Below are 20,912 nucleotides of genomic sequence, written 5' to 3'. Positions count from 1 at the left end.
ACATCCAGTTGTAGAAAAGGTATTTAAAATGATAATACAATTTAATTTTTAATGTTAAGGGAAAATTCAACTAGAAAATATGAATAAAAATTGGGAAACACTTAAGAATAGTTATTGTGTGAGGATGGAGATCAGATATCTCTATCTCACTCTTTCCACCTTCAGGTTCTAGAGGGAGCAGCACGAAGACATCCAAGTTAGCTGCAAACTTATTAATATTATATTGATAACTTAATACATTTTTCTGGCTGCAGGCTGGTTCTCTCTGCAGATACTTCGGGGCTGTGCATATGTATTGCATGTTTTATCCACAAGCGTCTTAAGGATAACGGAGATGTGGCTGTAAATAGAAAATAATTGCTCATATGATATGCAGAGGATACACAGGTTCATGGTACATTAATAATAATTGAGGTTAGAACTCAGAATAGTCAAGAATATTTATTAAAATGGGCCCATGTAACAAAAATGCTGTAAGATTGACAAATGCAAGGCTACATGTAGATGAAATTATTGCAGCCCTACGCATCTACATCTTGGGAGATTATATCCTGGAATACAGTGACTACCAATAACCCAGGGTTTATTACTCACCCAGTGAGTCAACAACCTGGAATGAACAAGCATTGTGATATTGTGGCAAAAATGGCTAATACAGTCCCAAAATACATAAACCAAGAAGCAGTGAAGAGAGAAGATTATTTTACTTTGTCAGGCAAGACTGACTGAAATTGGCAAAATGCCAATCTGAAGACCTTAAAAAAAAAAAGGGGGGGGGGGCAAACCAAAACATAAAAACCCCAAACCCCAACAACAACAAGAAAAACAACAACAAAAATAAAAACAAAAAAAACCCAAACCAAACAAACAAAAACCACCAAAAAAACCCTCTTTCTGTGAACTGGGAGGTGATTCTTGACGTTGTATGGTATCTTGTGTCTTTTATGTATCTCGTATTGTATGATTGCACCTAACAGTTTGCTTTTTAATGTCATTACAGAAATAAACTAAGAAGCAAAGACTGGAAATTAAAGCTGAATAAGAAAAAAAGACATGCCGTTTTAGCAGTGGGGTTTGGAACAGTTAGCCAGGGAAAATTATGAACTTGCCTTCTCTGAAATCCAGTTTGGCTGTCTGTTATGAAGTTTTGCTTTAGAAAATAAAACATTAGGTTAAGTGAAAAGATAATTGGCTAAAATGTTATGTAATGTCTTATAGAGGAGATCATGTCAAATGGCCTCTTGATCCCTTCTAACCTTTTAAACTATGAATACCCGTAGTGAATCAGCATGGTTATTCTTTGGGTGTTCTAGGGACATAAACTTGTCTAACTAGTTCAGTATTCTCCACTTCTATCCAAAGAGTTAAAAAAGACAGGAAGCATAGCTCCTTCTCATGGAGATGTCATGGTGTGCAGATTTACACATCATCTTCCCTGGAGTGCCATTCAGTTTTGGTTTTGAGGTTTTTTTTCTTTTCTCTTTATTTAGTGGATTTTCCATTGATATGTCTATTGAGATGCCATCTAGTATTGAATGCATACATAGTTGGACACATAAACTTAAAATAAAAGTAAATTAATTTCACTGTAACTGTGTCTCTGCCTTGGCAGTTCTGCTGTGCATTTCAGCTTTTATCCTAAAAAACGCTTCTGCCAGACCTGTCTGACTTTGTGCACTGTTCATTCTGCAAACAGCTTGGTCCTCTGTTTCTCTCAGATGAAAATTTCTGTTGTGCTTGAAGCCCTTCTGTTTTGGTTGTCATCTTATTTAAAAATACATTCAGGAAAGTGAATGATATTTCAAATAATGTAAATAAGTAAATAGAAACTGTACCTTGTAAACTTTCTATAACCTTTTTGGCAAAAAGCTTTGGGACTACCCCTACTAAATCTGCTGGCGTCATTCCCTGTTCTCACAAAGTAAATAATATTCACTGTATTGTTATTAAAGAAATATTTAAATGCCTATTTTTCTCCTCTTCTAGAAAACAGACTGCAAGGCTGTAATTAAGACTGTGGAGAACAGCTCCTTGGACGTTAGTGATTTTGTTCTAGATATCTGGATTTCTCAGGTCTACGTACCCTGAATGTGGGTAGAGAAGCATCCCAACAAAATGAGTGAGGTACTGCATAACTTGTACCGTTCATGAGGTAATACAGAATATGCTAAAACATAATAAACAGGTACAGTTTAGTTTTGATGGGTGAAAGATGAAGAAAAATTTCACACCATGGACAGTGGTCAATTTGATCTGTTTTATTAAGCTGAGTATTCTCCAGAAATTAGTTTTCTTTTCAGTTGCGTAGAATCTTATTGCTTTTGGTTTATCCCTTGCTTTGTAAGAGGGTGAATGTTTCAACACAGTGTCCAATCATTTCTGTTAAAACACTTTTTTTCTACTTGTTGTGCTGCTGTTTGTATTTCATAGAAATATGACTACAGTGTTTGATACAGATGTTGCATTTGCAGCAGTGGAAGTGAACAAATAATTCATGGTTGAAGCTGGAACTAAGTAGCTTCACAGTCATGCAATCTCTATACTAATTAAAAATAAGTAAAATTTTAAACCATTAAATTTGTAGGGCTGTATTTACAACTTACACACAAATATTTATAGAATCTGTCAGTGTTTTATTTTAAGGCATCTGGCCTTCCTAGAAGATTTTGCATGCTGCTGTAGTTATTACTGCTGCAGTGATTATTCTCAAAGGCATTTGAATCTTTTCTTTTTCACTAATAAGTGAAAAAGACAGAGCTAGTACTTCTAGTGCTCTGGATCACTCAGAAACAGAATCCAGCTGTGGCTATGTCACAGAAGAGCTCATTATCACCGCCGGAAAACATTAATAAAAAGTTAGGTAGGAAAGGAGGGATCAGTTCAACCCCTTTTACCTTCACCCACAGTAACTCCTTGCCTGAGAAATAAATTTAAAATTTAAAATATGTGATTCCAGGTTATTAGAAGCTGTTTCATTCTCACACATTTTTTGTGAAGTCCCTGGCACTTTTAGTTATTTTCAGCTCCTTTTTATTTTTTATTTTTTCTTAAATAAGATTAAATGCTGCAGAGGTGAAATGTAAAGTCTTGGTGTTACCAATCTGTCAGTCTAATGTTGAAATTGATTAAAATAAGTAAAATGACAGATAAGATTGTTTTCTTTCCAACAATGATGTCTTTTATTTTTCTTCCTTTTAATCAGAGTTGCTTAGTTTAAATCTATTAGTTTAGGGATTTCTTTCTGATGACTGCAATAATACTGATATTCCCTCAAGGAAAGGGAAAAGAAAGAGATTTCTATTTGTGTTTCCAAACTGCAAACCTTTCCTTCCCTATTGGAAACACTTTCGTTCCTTCAAGCATTTCATTGTTCCACTTTTGAAAGCCTTTGTTTTTCATAGCATCTCTGTTCATAGCAAGGACAGTATGCACTTCTGGTTTACTTTTTTTTTTTTTATTCTAGTACCTCTCAGAAACTGATGGTGGCAGTGACGATTGTAAAAGATATCTGTGATTTTTTTTTTTTTTTTAACTTGTGTAAGAGAATCCAATGCTGTTTGCAGAAGAGTGAATCAGATAGGAACATGAAACCACAAAATTTCTTTTTCAGTTTTTCATGTGAGACCTGGGATATAGGTAAAGGACAGGGAAGTTGCACTTTTCAGGCATTAAGAGTAAATGACATATATTTGTTAAAACTTTGAAATATGGCTATATTCTGCTCTTATTCCATAATAAGAAAAATGAAGATGCTTGGGTACACTTCTAATGAAATAGTGTTTGTCCACTGTGCTGATGATTTTGTTTCTCTCTCTATAGGCTTGCATGCTTGTATTCCAACCAGAGTTTGAAACAGCGTTTGAAGAAAAGCAGCTGTCCAGTGAAGTTGTTATTAGATTGCTCGAATTCTATGGCAGGTTCAGCTCTACACCAAGCAAAGCAGATTGCTTTACGTGTTTTTTGAACTATTTTGTTTCAAACAAAGAATGAATGTAATCAAATTTGGCACAAGTGAGTTTCCCTATTTCCTTTTTATCCAAGAGCCACCTTTTATCTTCTTGTCATGCCTTAATTTTATGCACATCATTATTATCAAACCAGCATAATACACTCAACTGCAACCAGGAATGTGTAGCTGTATGGAATACTTCTACTCTGATATTCCACTCATAAAACTTAAACTTGTGTTTCCATATTGTTGCTACAGACAGAACAGCATGCATGTGTGCTGGTAGCATAGCATGAGCGAGAAGGAAACAGTATTTTTTTTTTCCTTTTAGGCCACCTTAAGAGCAGTAATAAATGACCAAGAACTACAGACCATGGTGTCAACTACTGAACTACAGAAGATGACAGGATGAGTGAGTTTGGCCAGCATTATTTGTACATGCCATAGTGAGACAAGCTGCTATAAACAACAACGTGCTGCTTCATGCTCTTTTGAAGGAATTGAAACCCCTGTTTTCAGCAGCTCTTGCACTTTTATTTTTGCTTCTGATGTTTTAACACAGACCTTCAGTTTTCAGACTTTTAAAGGGAAACTGTTTTACATAGAAGTGTCAGCTTTCTCTGTGCTTTCTAGCACAAACTTAAGCTTCTCAGAATAGGAAGTGCTGCTTCTTATTTTGGCAGCCTGTTTGGGCTCTAGCTTTGTCCTTGGGTTGGCTGTTTGACCTCTGTGAAGAAGCTGCTGCAGCATTCTCTTTCATGTTGTAAATTGTTGCTATGTGGAATATCTCATCACTAGTCTGTCGTCTCTAGAAATGTATGGAGAAAGAGACAGTAAAGTGTTACTAGCCTTTCCTTTGCTTCAGTAACAATGAAGTAAGGAGTCTTTATGCAGAGGAAAGCGCAGCACCCATTTCTTCTCCCAGGTAACAAGTGATAGGACAAGAGGAAATGGCCTCAAGTTGCGCCAGGGGAGGTTGAGATTGGATATTAGGAAATTTTACTTCACTGAAAGGGTTATCAAGCATTGGAACAGGCTGCCCAGGGAAGTGGTTGAGTCGCCATCCCTGGAGGTATTTAAAAGACGTTTGGATGAGGTGCTTAGGGACATGGTGTAGTGGTGGTCTTGGTAGTGTTAGGTTTACGGTTGGACTCGATGATCTTAAAGGTCTTTTCCAACCTATACGATTCTGTGATTCTGTGAAAAGGAAAACAAGCTAAAAAGAACCATTTATTAAATCTAACAGGTGTCTACACTTGAAAAATCAAAATAATAGTCAACCTTCAGTAATAATTCTGGTATGACTGTCACCCCTTCCCCACTAAGGGAAGCTGATTTGTTTTCAAATAGAAATTATTTTGTTCCCTATTTAGTGTAATCTACTTTGAAAGCTGCTATCATGGGTTGGTTTCCATGGACATGTTGGTTGTGTTGGTTTCCATAAGGACAGTTGTTTTCCAGGGATGTGCCCTTCTACAGGCAAATAAAATTGGCAAGCAAAAGCAATGTATTTGCTTGCCATAATGAATTTTTGCTTTTAGAAAAATACCTGTACTACAAATTCCAGGTGCAGGTAAAAAAAAGAAGTTTTGAAAGGTGTAGACTGAAATGGCAAAATGATAAAAAACAGGGTCAAAATTAGAAAAAATTATTAATTCTTGATGCTTTAGATGAACTCTGAGAATGCCTACTTGTTTCTTTTACCAATTTACCTCAGCTTAAAAAGTAACTATTTGCTTAAGAGGTTTTCTTCAGAAGTGGCTCTCTTTGGCATCTATCATATGCTTCCAAAAATGAGCCAGTGGGAATGTTCTGGCAATTGGAACTGGAATACAGCTGGAGTTTACCACTTTGCCCCCACAAAGCTCCCTCTCTTTGTTAGCTTTAACATACTGAAGAGGCCAAAATTGTTTTTCTTTTCTGTGAAAGGCTGGTTTAGTTCAAAAAAGTAATTTCTGGTTAGTACAGTTCAGTATTTCCCTTTTCTGCATACAGCCCCTCAGGTCAAAAATTACCTGATTATGGTAGACCTAATGATTTTTTTAAAGTTGAACACCCTAGACTCACTTTACTTTTTCCCCAGATTCTGTATTTTTACAGACAGGATTAATTTACCTAACTTCACCTATATAGATATTGTTGGTTAAATCTGAGGTAGTTGTCCAGGCTCGGTTTACAGTCACTGTAATGAGAAAAAAGTGTACATCCAGAAGGGGCATTCTTCCTGCTTTTTTTAGTTAGCCGTTTCAAGTTGGGATTAATTGCCTGGTGGAGTTTTTGTGTTTGTTTACATGCCTGCTTTTTTTTTCCTCACCCTTGACTCTAGAGAGTATGTGCACAAGTAAAGACCTGGGTATTTTTTAGTTTGCTGAAGCTAAGTGAAATAAAAATGTACCTTAGGTGCATGTTGTGATTGCTTTTCAAATGGAAAATTAGCTTGACCCTTCCTTAGAGAATGGGATTCTGTGTAAATATGGAAGCTAATTGCCTGAAGCTGGACATCATAAATGAAGGGAAGAATTTAAAAAAAAAAAAAAAAGTTACTACTCTTATCATCAGTTTAGTTTTTCTTTCTAGGTGCTGCTCAAACTCACAGCAAGAGCTTTCATTAATGACTATGAAGATGGGATTCTTCATGAGAATGAAACAAAACACGAGGTTTGATAATCTGAAATAAAAAGTATACATTTAAAATGCTAAATAGCAAACATTTCAGTGGAATAGAGAAGATTTTCTTGCTTTGTTAAACATAACTAGAAGGTTGCAATTCTAATATCGTTTTAAGGTTAAACTCACCATATAGTAATATCCTCCCAGATAAGATTTTGAAAAATTTTAGGACAGTTGTCTTCTTCCCCACTATAAGAATGTCTTCTATTGGAATAATGTGTGCATATTTTTCCTAATCTATACCCTGTCATTGTAGGCCATTGGTGATTCTTCTTTTCCTGTGACATATAACCTTTTTGTTTTGTGAAGATCAATACATGTTAGTCCAGTGAAAGTCCATAGCTTTTGTGTAGGATATGGTGGAAGATAATGACCTGTGTTTTACAGATAGACAGACGTAATGATCTGATGATCTGTTGAAAAAATGGCTTTTAGCTAGTTAAAAGCTTACCATATTGCCATAGTGGCTTATTTGAGACTTCAGACTAATTTTTATAAAATACAGTTTCTTCTTATGCTAGAAGGATAGAACCAAAAGAAGTCTAACTAGAGGAAATGTGTATCCCTGCCCCAGGTTGAGTGAGGGAGTAGAGAAAGTTAGAAGGGAGTAGACAGTTAGGCAGGCCAGTATATTCACATGAGCTCTTCCTTTTACATGTCCCTATTTAGAGTGCATAAGTGTGTTTATAGGTATGTGTTCAGTTTTGACCTCAACGTTTCTTTTAGCCAATCGTATTTTTTCTACCTATTCCATTGGTTAATACTTAACAGTCTAGATGAAGAAACAAATCTTGAAAAACATGATTACTCACCTCAGCTTGGAGAACTCAATTATAAGCCAGTTTACAAGCTTCGTTGCAGTTGAGAAAAGGGTATGTTTTCTATATAATATCTTGCTCCCACTAGCTTCTCTGTCAAAAGACTCTAAATTCTGTAACCTTGTACATATCAAAACCAGTCTTCCTTTTGCTGAACAATGATTATTCTTTTACAATAGAGCTAAAACTATTATTTTTTACATTCTTTTGGTTTCTTCTGCAATATAGCAAGTTATTTTCCTTTTCTGTCTCTTATTGCTTGTCCTTACTTTACAATCAAAGTTTGTTGATCTGTGTGTTTCTGTTGTGATTTGCTACAAGGGTTTGTAATTCCTGATAGTGCTGTGGGAGCCAGACAGGTCAAAGGATAAGGCCAGATGAAGAGTACTCTTCAATCCTTGGTGCATAAGCCACAGAACCATTTCTCATAAAAAGTAAGGTTGCCAAACTATAGCAGAGTGGCCACTCTAGCCATGGATTACTGAAGTAATGGATTTTGTATTGGCAGAAGTCATTCTAGGGGAGTCTGTGTCAGGTGGAAGTCACAAGGAAAGCAAAACTTGAAAAATCTCTCTTTAATATTGCAGTAAACTATGGAACTTTTTCATTTGTTTTCAGTATTAGAATAGTGGTAGGAGAAACAAAAGCTTTGCAGCAAATGGAAAGAAATACATATAAATTACAATCTGGAAATGCAAGGGTCAGTAAGAAGAGTTTTCAAATGGAAAGCTGTGGCATGATAAGCAAGATTATATCAGTTGGATTACGTATTAGAAGGGGCACAGAGAATGGGAATTCATCTGACCAAATACGTGTGTGTCCATTTAGCAATGAATCAGTCACGTTTGCCTTCCTCTCATGGTCAACGGAAATAAATAGATATTTCTAGAGCTTGATTCATCTCATCCTAAAGTTAAATACCTAAAACAGTTCAGATTAATTTTCTCAAGAGGTCTTTTTCTCAGCACTGATTATAGGGGTTACCTATAGTCACTATTTCAGATTCAAGGATCACTTCCTCCAAGTGAACAGGAAGTCAGGCAAAAATGCCAGGAGGCCTGGTGTGAACATGGATGAACAAGGAACTCCTGGAAGAACTCAAACATAAAAAGGAAGTATACTGACAGTGGAAGCACGGATGGGTGACCTGGAAGGAATATAGAGACACTATCTGAGAGTGCAGAGACATTGTTAGGAAAGCTAAAGTCCACATGGAGTTGAATCTGGCAAGGGATGTCAAAGACAACATGAAGGGCTTCTCTAAGTACATGAGTGGCAAATGGAAAACTAGGCAAAATGTAGGCCTGCTGCTGAATGGGGCAGGGGAACTGGTGACACAGGACATGGAAAATGCTGAGGTACTGAACACCTTTGTTGCCTCAGTCTTTACTAGCAAGATCAGCCTTTGGAAATTCAAGGCCCCAGAGACCAGGGGGGCAGTTTAAAGCAAGGAAGATGTACGCTTGGTGGAAGAGGATCAGGTCAAGGAATACTTAAGCAAACTGGACATACATAATTCCATGGGCATGGTGGGATGCATGCACGAGTGCTGAGGGAGCTGGCTGATGTCATTGCAAGGCCACTTTCAAAAATCTTTAAATGATCATGGCAACTGGGAGAAGTGCCCGAAGACTGGAGGAAAGCAAGTATCGCTCGTATGTTCAGGAAGGGCAAGAATGAGGACCCAGGGAACTACAGTCTGGTCAGCCTCAACTTGATCCCTGGGAAGGTGGTGGAGCAGCTAATCCTGAAAACCATTTCTAGGCATGTGAAGGATAAGAAAGTCATCAGAAGTAGCCAACATGGATTCACCATGGAGAAGTCACGCTTGACCAAATTGATAAACTTTGAAGATGAAATGACTGATGTGGTAGACGAGGGGAGAGCAGTGGATATTGTCTACCTGGACTTCAGTAAGACTTTTGACACTGTCTCCCATATGATCCTCATACAGAAGCTGATGAAGTATGGGCTGGATGAGCAGAAAGTGAGGAGGATCAAAAACTGGCTGAATGGCCAGGCCTAGAGGGTGGTGATCAGTGGCAGGAAGTCTAGTTGGAGGCCAGTGACTACCGGTGTACCCCAGGGGCCAATAGTGGGGCCTGTCCTGTTCAAAATCTTCATTGATGTTCTGGATGATGGGGACAGAGTTGTACCTTCAGCAAGTTTGCTGATGATATAAAACTGGGATGAGCGGCTGATACACCAGAGGGTTGTGCTGCCATCCAGAGGAACCTCGATCAGCTGGAGAAATGGGCTGACAGGAACCTCATGAAGCTCAAAAAGGAGAACTTTTACAGCTTTCTACAGTGTCCAAAACAGTTCTTTCATCATCACAATTTACTATTTCATATGGTATATTAATATAAATAAAAGTAGGCCTGCATGAAGAATTCAATGGAGATGCTGGATAAAACAAGGATACCTTTCCTGTTTCATCTTGATGTCCTCATTATTATGAAAAAAACAATACCAGTAGCATATGTACATTATAAGAGTTAGATTTTTCTGGAAATATTGCTTTCCTGAGTAACAACTCCAACATTTGCATTAAAGCTCAAAAGACAGACATGCATTCCAAAAAAAATCTGATTAGAAAGCAACTATAAAATGCAATGTTGTGAAGTTATTAGAAATTCCCAGGTCAAGGACTACTTTTCAAAATAAGATAACTCAACTGAGCCAATTTAACTATATTTCTGTAATGCACCTGAATATTCCATCTGGTACATAACAGAAGCAATATTCAGAAGAAAAAATATGTTGCTGATTAGCAAGGGAACACCTGTGTGATTTCATAAGCTAGTTGTTTACGAAGGGTGTCACCAGGTTATTATCTATCATTCTCATTTTTATATATGTTTTTCAATTTTTCAAAAGATTCCGTTTCCCCTTGTTGATGATACCTCTCAAGAAACAGACTTCTAGAATGTTACGTTTGAATTATATCTGTAAATATAATAGCTTTAATCTCATTTCTAGTCTAGGATAACTTTTTTGACCCAGTGGAACAAAACATTGCAGACATCTTAAGGCAAAAGCACCTACACAACACAATGCAGTACCATGCAGAAATACCCAAACTAGCCCATTCAGCTTGACACTGTATTATGCTATGTAGTTTGTCTTCTTAACATGATTTTGCAGAATGCAATGTATTTTAAGCACATCTATAATAATGCTTATGTTTGCTTTCCTTTAAAGGGTGGCAATAGGATTCTGACAAAAAGAACTGTGCAAGATTTGGATGTTATTTCAATTACGTGGATTTGAACAAATTATACATACAAATATATACTGTCCACCTTTATATTTCATGTGAATCTAATTACTGACAATAAATTGTCCCTCAATATAGTAAAAATGTGGAGTTACATTTACTGTTTTTTTGTATATACTGAGTATTTTTAATGTACTGCATTATCTGCTTTTTCCCTGTTTTCAACACATTTCAAACTCACAAAGAAAAATGCACTGTCTCTATAATGCCAGAGAATTTTCAGGTTCGTAACTGTTATGCATTTTAATTTAGGATACTAATGAAACATGTTCTGCTGATGCTCCAAACGTCCTGGAAATTATAGCTCAAGGCAATGTAGATTTTTTTTACCTTACATAAACTGGGACCAAAAGTCAATGGAATCTGGCTTCTTGTTTCCTGAAGAAATTGCCTTTGATGCCCTGGTAACTACATGTAGTGTATATTCTTATTGCTAATGTTTTTGGTATATTATCCAGTTGTGGTGCTGTACTGTATGTGTAACCATATAGTAATTGTTCATGAAATCTGTTCGATTTTTAATTATTTTGAATATAATTAATGCCACACAAGTACTGTGTGGAATTTTACTATAAACACGAAAATTTGGAGGAACCTGTCCCAAAAATAAAGTACACTTAAAAATATCATGAGTGCAGCAGAAGTTTTGAGAGACAATATGATAATACAGACTTCTCCCTTCCAGAAGAAACTAACACCTGTTAGAGCATTCTGTCACAAGAATATGCTAGTGTAGATGAAGCCTTAAATTCAACTCTGAGAAACTGTGGTGGAGGGGGGGAGTTTCACGGAAAGTCAAGGTATTTATCCATAAGTCTCCACTAGTAGAGAGGTACAGCCAAAGCAGAGAGACTACTGGGAATGGGGATAAGCATGACTGGAAGAAGAGGACATGTTGCTAGCATGCAACGGGACAATCTCTGAGATGAAGGGGGAGCAATGAGAGAAACTTGAACTAGTAAAATTGTATGTTTGCTAGTTATGGTGGCGCTCTCTTGGCTTTGGAAACCACAAGAGATGCCTGTATCAGTTAGCCAGCAGGTATAATTCTGTCAGTCCATAAAGTCTTAACAGATTAAAGCTTTACATCTCCAAATTGTGTAGGGGACTCAAGAGAATCATTATTTGTCTGTTAAATTATGTTGTGCATGACCATGATGCGCATTTAATACAACTCAGGAGCTCTGTAGCCTCCAGAGCTGTAGACTACAGTGCTGTAGTCTACAGAGCCTGTAGACTACAGCGCTCAGCCTGTAGTCTGTAATGTATTAAGATTGTGACCTATTTAGAACAGTATCTGGGTATGTGTTCTGTAACTTAGGTCAACTCATATAAAGCCATTTTCCTGATCCTTTGGCCCAAGAATTCCTAGGCAGAAGAGTACCAAACGTCTACGTTGGTGTATGGTGGCAGTATAGCCCAGGCTCACTAGCTTATATGCAGCAGCTACTGGACCTCAGCTGGTACATGTGCCAGAATTGCAGCACAAGCAGGGTCCACGCCTCACTGTGTAGATCTGTCTTCTGTGTATGTACAACAATACTGTACAGTGGAACTTCCTTGACTCCTAATCATCATTATATTAATAATTTTTATCTTAATAATGTAAAATACCTCTCTGCTCATATTTTGTCACAGTCAAATTTTCCTCTGAATTTGCCCAGTGTAAGGTAGAATAGGGTAAGAAATTTTTAGTTTAACTGATATATTACTTTCATTTTGAACATATGAATGACTATTTTTTACAAAAATCGATGGGAGGCATGAAACAAGTTTCTTCTTCTTGTGTTGCTCCGATGCAGGGTTTAGTATTGTTTGGTTCACCTACCCCTACACACACAAATTCTGAAAAGACTAATGCTGAAAAACAAGTTATTCCCAAATTTCCTGTTTTTCAAGCTAATAGAAAAGAAGCATTGCCACAATCAAGGTGTAAGAAAAAGGCAGTATGTCAGCGTGATGTTACGGCTCCTAAAGAAGGATTTACTGAGGAGTTTAAGGTTATGATCAGTCTTCCATCAGTTGTCTTTTAAATATAGGATGCTACACATGTCATATTGAAATCCAAGCTGCATTCAGCTAATGAAAGCTGCCTTAAACATTTGCGTTTCAAGGTTCATGGATGTACAGCCAAAACAGAACATGGTAAGGCTGGTAATGATCCTGCTTTCCAATTCAATAAATCTGAACCTGAAATGCAGAAAGCGTTCTTTTTGTTTGATTGGTTTTTAGTTATTCTTTTTCAAAGTGATAAATCTTATACTCTGAATTCTGCCACTTGTTCCTTACTGTTCTAATAGACAACTTTTAAATGGAATTACTTTGTATCATGAAGTAGTAGCTATATGGGTAATGGTGGTAGAATAAGATCCTTAATGAACATTACTCTGTTTGTTCAGGAACAATCTTGCTGTTTTATGCAAACACAGAGGATTCAGCAAAGGCTTCCGTTCAGTTCAGTAAATAGGAATGAAATTCCTGAGCTCCACAATCAGGTGCAGTACCCATCCTCTATTCATGCATTACTTAAAAACAAGATGTGAGTAGAAGGAAAAATTATCTTCAGCCCTGCCCTGAGATAAACATTTTCTAAATGATTTTGTTATCTTTGCTTTATAAACTGATTTTATAAAGAGTATGATGACATCAAAGTCATGCTATTTTTTGTTCCTTTCATGGGCAATCCATAATTCTTAAGAAACAGTATAAAATCAGAGCCAACAAGTGGTGATAACATCTCCAGAGTCAAATTTTACTCTGGATTTGCCCAGTGTAAGGTAGAACAGGGTAAGAAATTTTTATTTTAAACAGTATTTTATTTTCATTTTGAACATACAAATGACAATATAGTTATAATGTGCATAATACAAGAAGACATACAGTTTTGATTAGAGAGAAAAAATGTCTCACTAACTCTGGAATTATTTCATTCTTTGTAATTTTGCTAAACAGGATCTTTCTCCAGCTGTAGCTGATGTTTGTGCAAATGCTTTCTTAAGTGGGAGAGAATGAACCTTTTTCAACCAGAAAAAGAGGTTCCTTTTTAAAAAGATGAGTGTTTTTTAAACTTTTAAATGCAATTACTTTGTATCATGATGTAGAAGCTGCATGGGTAATAGTGGTAAGATTCTTAGTGAACATTATCCTCTTCAGGAACAATCAAGGTGCTTTATAACAACAGAGAAAGAAAGGAATCAACAGAGAATTGAGTTGACTTCTGTAAACTGGAAAGAAATTTTTGCGCTCCAAAATCAGGTACAGCACCTGTCTATTTGTGCATTACTTAAAAATAAAATATAGGTGGAAGGAAAAAATATTTTTACTTTAATGCTGTCGTAAGATAAAGTAAAATACATTTATAAAATGTTTATAAACAGATTTTACAAGTATATGATGACATCAGTCATGCTATGTTTTATTGCTTTCACAGGCAACCCAGCAATCACAGAATTGTATAGGTTGGAAAAGACCTTCAGGATCATCAAGTACAACTGTAAACCTAACCCTACCAAGTCCACCTCTACACCATGTCCCTAAGCACCTCATCCAAACGTCTTTTAAATACGTCCAGGGATGGTGACTCAACCACTTCCCTGGGCAGCCTGTTCCAATGCTTGATAACCCTTTCAGTGAAGTAAAATTTCCTAATATCCAATCTCAACCTCCCCTGGCGCAACTTGAGGCCATTTCCTCTCATCCTAAATGGATATGTAAGGAACAGTATAAAATCAGGGCCAACAGGTAGTAATAAACCTCCAGAACCTTTTACAGCCTCCATCAGTTTGCAGCTTGGGGACTTCCTGGGACAAGTATAGAAACATGTAGGGGAAGCTGAGTGGAAGAAGTAGATGCAAATAATGCACATTATGCAAGAAAATAAAAAGTAGTTGTGTTTTAGAGGATTGGACTGAGAGATGTTGCAGCGGGAACTTCCCCTGGCAGTCAGACCAATTGCTAGGGAAATGGAATGAAACTGTACTGTCCAAGAATCCTGCAGGTAGGAGGCAGAGCAGGTAAAGTTTAGCTTTGTTGGTTTGGTATGTCCCTTGTGGTGGGAGAAGTCCCTGTTCCGCATAACCCATCTCCAGTTTGGTGAGCTTACCAACTTAGGGGGTGAGGTTGTGATCAACAATCAGATATTGTGGGTCACACAGTCAATATCTGTAAGTAATAAACAGAAGGAGGTTTTCAAGAGTATTACATGATCCAAGAGGAGAAGCCACCGTGGGATGCCCTCAGTGGAGACTCCTGTTGTTTATAGTGGCCATTCAGCATGGTGGTATATTGAACTCCTTTTTGCTGGGAATACACCCTGTACACTAGATTCAGTAAGTCTTCCAGGTGCCCCAGCTTCATGTTCCTTTGTGCAGCAGAGTCCACCTAGTATTTGCATCCTCATGACTTTTTCTTGCTATTTTTTTAAAATATTGACTCATTCTGTGTGTAATTAACTTTATGTATTAAGTTTTTATGTGAAAGTAGTAAAGTATAGCCAACCTCAGCATCAAGAAGAGATAGATATTTTTCCTATATTTTTGACAGGACACTTCTGTCAAATTATTTCTAAACACTGAGCCATTACCATATGCCACATGGATACAATGGGGATTAGAGTTGTAGACTTGTGATTGACTCTTGTGGGAATTAACTCCCGAAGTGCGGTTCAAGATTTCTTCTTTTTCAGCAGAATTGCCAATTGTTGAATTTTAAAAAGAAAAGTTTCTCACAGTTTTTTACACTAATTAAACTTCATATTCTACAGATTTTCACTTTTTACATAATTTGGATAATTACTATCTAAACATCCATTTAAAATCATATATTATCTTCTAAATTACCTTAAACAACTGGTTATGAATTTGTGTCTACAGCTGCAGTTTTCTAAGACATAAAGCTGCAAGGACAGGTAGAGTTTCAAAAGTATTTAATATTGAAGAATAAGTATTTGAACATCTTGTTGAAAGCCTGTCTTTCATCTGACCTGAGGGTAGCAAACCATTTGGCAGATAATTTTAATCATGAGAGTTGTCTAATTTTTGGCAGGGAAAGTCAGATAAAATAGGATTTGTTTTGTTAATACTGCATTTAACAACATATATAGTAAACTTAATAATTTTATAGAGACTGTGGATTCCTAGCAGAGGAGAGGGATCCTTCATTGTTTCTTTTGAGCAAGACGAATGCTTATTTTTTAGCACCTTTAAAAATAATTTTCAGAAGGAATTTATTTGAAATAAATTTGAAAAGGCTAGTGTTGTCATTGCATATACTTTATATGGGAGTGATTTCAAAATTACTTTGTTCTTACTCTTTAAGGGTTTTTTACAAGGTAGGCTAACTACAACATTCCAGGTCAATTACAGACGTTTGATGGTGTATCGAAGGTTTTTGAAATTTAATATTTGAATCACCTAGCTTGATTATGTGGATTTCAGTTTTTGTGTTTGTGTAAGCTTTTTAAAAAATATTTAAAGTAATTCTCCTATATCTATTTTGTTCTTGACAAATAAGTTTTCAGTATTTGGACTGAATCTTTGGCTTATCCATATCTTTGTTTACTCCATAGGATGGCTCTTGGAATCTCAGTCCACAATTGGGAAAAATCTTGAAATTTGATGTTGATCATTTAATTAACAATTTCCTTATTACAAAAGGCATTCATTCACTTGGTAAATACTTTTCTGTCATTAAAAAGCAGTACATTGTATTCTATTTCCTATCTGTATGTGTTATTACTCTATATGTCTAATGGAACTCTCAATAAGATATGCTCAGAATTTAAACGGATCTCTTAACTTAAAGTTTTCAAAAGTGCCTGATTTTAATAATACAGTTTCCTCTCAGCATCTCTTACAATATAGTGTCCTGGTTGCTAAGCACATCTCCTGGAGAAATATGTGGAGGATGTGAAATAGTTGGAGTAGCAACAGAGGTTCTTTTATCTCGATTATTGTATCTGCTATATTAATATCTACTAAAGAAAAAAAGGGAAGAGAAGTCTCTCCTAGGAGAGAGGCAGAGATCACTTCTGCTTTTCACATTTCAAATAATATGAATAATATTTATATAATTCTTCCCCACATACACGCTGTCTGCAGCATTCAGTGTGCATGCTGCCTATACACACTTCGCTGTTTGATTCTGTCAATTGGTGCTCTTTGCTGGCAGCAGACCAGAAAACCTGGGGGGAAAAAAAGGCAATTCCTTCTTTCTAAATTATTAGAGGGCGCAACGCTTCATCAAAGGACAAAAATCTTTCAGGTTTCCCATTATTGCATGTATTAAAGTCAAAGGAGATTAGAACCCAAGCAAACACAAACTGCAGAAATCCCAACAAAGCATTACCCAGTTTAAGTTTGAAAGCCAGAGGCATGTTTGTCAAATTACTAATGTGAATATTCTTGATAGTAGTGATAGTATGGTGAAACAATTAAATAGCATTAGGACAATTGATGTTTTAGAGGGATATGGAGTACTTTGCAGAAAGTACCTTTTCTGTTGTCAAGAAATCATTTAAATAGTTATACCACTTCCCTTTTCTTCTTCCTTAGGCCCAAATGGAAAAGAAAAGCTACTGCAGTTGATTGCTGCTCTTCTCGTGCTACAGTTCATATGCTGCACAAAGGAATTGAAAGGGATAGTTTTCAAAACACTGATGAAACTGGATGATTCATCTAATTCAAGGTATGCTTTTAAATAAAATCTTATAATTTAATGTAGTAATACAAACCTTCTCAACATACAGAAGATTAAGTTCACTATGGAGAGGCAATGACTATACTACAGGATATGACTGTAGAAAAAGGAATGGAAGGTATTAATCTTATTGGTTGCATGTGGTCTCTTTTAAGAGGATGGATGGAGGAAGGAATACTTTGTAAAATATGATACAAAAATTAAGAACTATAGAAAGTAGCAAAAGATATTTTATACTTCTTATTAGAATCGTTGAATAATTCAGGTTGGATATGACCTCTGGAGGTCATCTCTTCCTTAAAGCAGGGCCAACTCAGATGTTGGATAAGTCGTTCAGGATCTTGCCCAGCTGAGTTTTAAATATCTTTAAGGACAGAGAGTCGTCAACCTCAACTTTTTTAAGGGCAACCTTTTCCAGTGTTTAATATCACTTATTTTATAAATTAGGAAAAAAATTATATCGGACTTTTCCTTCATGTAACTTGTGCCAGTTGGTCTGCATCCTTTTTTAGGATTATATTTATGGCTTGCTGTTCTTCACAAGCATACACCATAAAATATTCTGGACAAGACTTTTGAAATTATTAGAGCAGATGATTCTTCACAGCACAACTTGAACCCTTTCCTTTAGCTGTGGGGAATGCTGGTGCTGGCTTATTCTGAACCCTGCCCCCTCACTTCTGTATGTCCCGGTGCTCTATTATCTTTTGAATACAGGGTCCCTGAGTCTGGAGTCCCTTTCTTTGGGGGTGAACAATTATCAGCTGGCAAGTTTTTTGGTATAGAGGAAAGACAAAGGTCTTAAGCATGAAGGAATAGGCCTCCAGTGAATCTGGATTGCCCGAGCCACCAACAGATTCCTTGTGCCAAAACGGGAAGCTTTATACACTTTTTACATACTTTACAGGGCATGTAGGAACAGGATAAAGAAATAGTCAGGAGAGCCCTGGAAGTCTTCCTCCCTCTTTTGAAACTCCTTGACAGAGGGAAAAATTGGTTGTGTAATTTTGCTACTGTAGTCAGGAATACAAATAAAATTACATTGACTGCTGGATGAAAGCAATTCTAACATATGTGAATGTACAAAGGAGTCGTCAAGTTTGCCTTTATGAAATGCATAGTACTTCACTGTGGTGATTGGAATAGTGCAAATAAATGCAAGTACTGATTATGAGTCTACATACTTTTCATGTGGAAGATTCTAAAAAGATAGGGCAGCTCAGATGATGTTTTCTGCATCAGATGATATTTTATATGGGCTGGATCATCATACTATAGAAAATTTTCAAATAATTATCACAGAAGAAATTATTTTTTTATTGCTCCTTTGGTGGATTTACAAGTTTTTATTATAATAAAACTTCATTTCTACACACAGTGGTGTTCATTGGGCTTTTGAGTTGATCAAGAAAGCAATAGAGTGGGTAAGAAGAGTTGAGAGGCAATTTCCATCTATTTGCTATCAACTTGAACTTGGGAAAGACTGGGATTCTGCCACCAAGAAGCTATTGGGTATCAAGTTTATCTAACATCAATTCTCTTTCTACTTAAAATATTTAATCACATAATTCTTCAAGATAATAGCAGAGTTAGCTTTCCTTGCAGTTTTACATACAACGTTTAAATTGAGGACATTTGATCTTATATTATTACTGACTAATAATTCTTATAGTCACAGACTTAAAGGTATGGAAATAAAGGGTCTTACAGTTAGTAAGTCTTGATTTTACATATATGTAGTATTTTACTTACCTGTAACTCTGTTAAAAATACCTTAATATTTCATTTTTTTACATTAATCTCTTTGGTTCATTGCACATTATAAAAGTACTTTTATAATATCTTTGTTTTGATTTCTCCTAAAATCTTATGTACTTCTTTAATGGCACAGTAAAGAAAGCATAATGTAGTAATTGAGTTAAATATGGCAGGAGATGTTTTGACAGATACAAGAATGTGATAAACAAAGAACTATAAGTATCTTGATAACATATCAAGTGTTTTCAGTTGGATGGTTTTGTAATTCCTACAGTGTGCCTTGAAATGTGAACAGCAGAACAGTTACTTTTCTCCTGCACTGCTTTTCTTATTGATCATAGGTCAATTTGTGAATACATAGGTCAGTTTTGTTAGGAGGAATGAGTTCTCTCTTTTTTCCTGCTGTTACTCTGTATTCTGGTTTTATTCTGATGAAAAACTAGTTTGTTTTATTAGCTTTCAGTTTTATTTTATACGAGACCAAACACTGAAGTCTAATAACAAAACCAGACTAAAAGAGATTTATTTTAATGTAACGGGCTTTTCACAAGTGTTTGAATGAACACATTACCTCTTCTAAATTACAGAGCTGCTCAGAATCACACTTTGGTGCTTTGTGATCTGAGGAAATGTGGTTAGAGACTTAGTACAGTTGCTTGCACTGAGGTGGGATCCAGTGTGTACAGAACACACTACACTTGTTTGTCCAACCATTGAAAATACTCAGAAGCAGGAGATTCCACAGCCACCATAGGTAATGTGTTACACTGCCCTAGCAAACGGAGAATGCTCCCTGGCAGTAACAGAGAAGTGTTGTAAAAGGCTACCAAGGAAAACTGTGGAATCTCTTTCGTAGATGTTTTCAGGAGACTTTAAGCAAACATCTGCCAAGGATGGAGTAGATACACTTGATCTTGTAGAGGAGGTTGCTAAGAGGGATATCCTGAGGTCCTTCTGTTTCTAAGGTGCTCTGAATCCTTGTTTTCACATGTGCAACACAGCTCTTTTTAGTAAATAACACAAAGGAAAGATTTGTACTACACTTTCTATTTGAGAAGAGCTAGGATGTGGGTTTCTTAAGAACTAGAAAGACTCTTTAATGTAGACAATGATAAACGAGCTTCTAAATCTGCTGTTAGGTCTTTGTATGGTCAATTGCTGCATTTCTAGAGTTACCTTAGAAAGTAAGTGCTGGCAAAAAGATGAATAAAAGAAACGAATTTATTTTTTTCCTTCACTGCAGTCAATTATTCAAATAGTTTGATATTTTCATTGTTGCAACAACATGTCCCATACGGCTCTGTACGAAAAGCATACATTCACACTAAAGCCTGAGTTTCATTGGAGTGATGTGTGTTCTTTAAGGAACTGTTTCTGAGACACAGTGTATTAACACTGGCTTCAGCAAAGGCAGTTGAATAAGCAAATAGGGTGTGGTTGATTTGCTTTTTCTTAAAGGATTGTCGTCTTTTCTCCTGCTCGTTATATTAAAAAAGCTGTGCTTGTCTATAGGCAATTATTTTAACATGCAAAATACTATGAAATTTAAAAGGATTCTTTTTCCTAGTGAGAAACCCCACGCCCCAGCAGGACCTCGTCCTGAGGTGTCCGTGTACATCCTTCTTGTGCGTTTCCCCAAAGCCTCGCCCAGCTGAGGGCACAGAACACCTTTGGTCCGGGATATTCAGCACACTCTTGTCCTTTTATTTGGACAAGGCAGGACCAGCCGGGTACCGTATCT

The 20,912-nt window shown here is 36.5% G+C and overlaps 1 protein-coding gene across 1 annotated transcript in view; it reads left to right on the top strand.

The window, feature by feature from the left end:
* Positions 1-20,378, top strand: part of PARP4 (poly(ADP-ribose) polymerase family member 4) — a 51,962-nt gene extending 31,584 nt beyond the window's left edge. The window contains 16 exon segments of the mRNA XM_072857812.1: positions 1,491-1,572; positions 1,987-2,124; positions 3,820-3,887; positions 3,889-3,958; positions 3,960-4,011; positions 4,126-4,184; positions 4,281-4,361; positions 6,527-6,607; positions 7,396-7,491; positions 10,970-11,038; positions 11,041-11,121; positions 13,117-13,212; positions 13,871-13,972; positions 16,284-16,386; positions 17,269-17,401; positions 18,792-20,378. Coding sequence (XP_072713913.1) covers positions 1,491-1,572; positions 1,987-2,124; positions 3,820-3,887; positions 3,889-3,958; positions 3,960-4,011; positions 4,126-4,184; positions 4,281-4,361; positions 6,527-6,607; positions 7,396-7,491; positions 10,970-11,038; positions 11,041-11,121; positions 13,117-13,212; positions 13,871-13,972; positions 16,284-16,386; positions 17,269-17,401; positions 18,792-18,942 — 1,462 coding nt within the window. The 3' untranslated portion in view covers positions 18,943-20,378.
* The last annotated feature ends 534 nt before the right edge of the window (positions 20,379-20,912 follow it).

Source organism: Ciconia boyciana, chromosome 1 (genome assembly GCF_034638445.1).
Source record: "Ciconia boyciana chromosome 1, ASM3463844v1, whole genome shotgun sequence".
Classification (NCBI taxonomy): Eukaryota; Metazoa; Chordata; class Aves; order Ciconiiformes; family Ciconiidae; genus Ciconia; species Ciconia boyciana.
The sequence above is the reverse complement of the archived record's forward strand: the minus strand, read 5'-3'. Positions and strand labels throughout refer to the sequence as shown.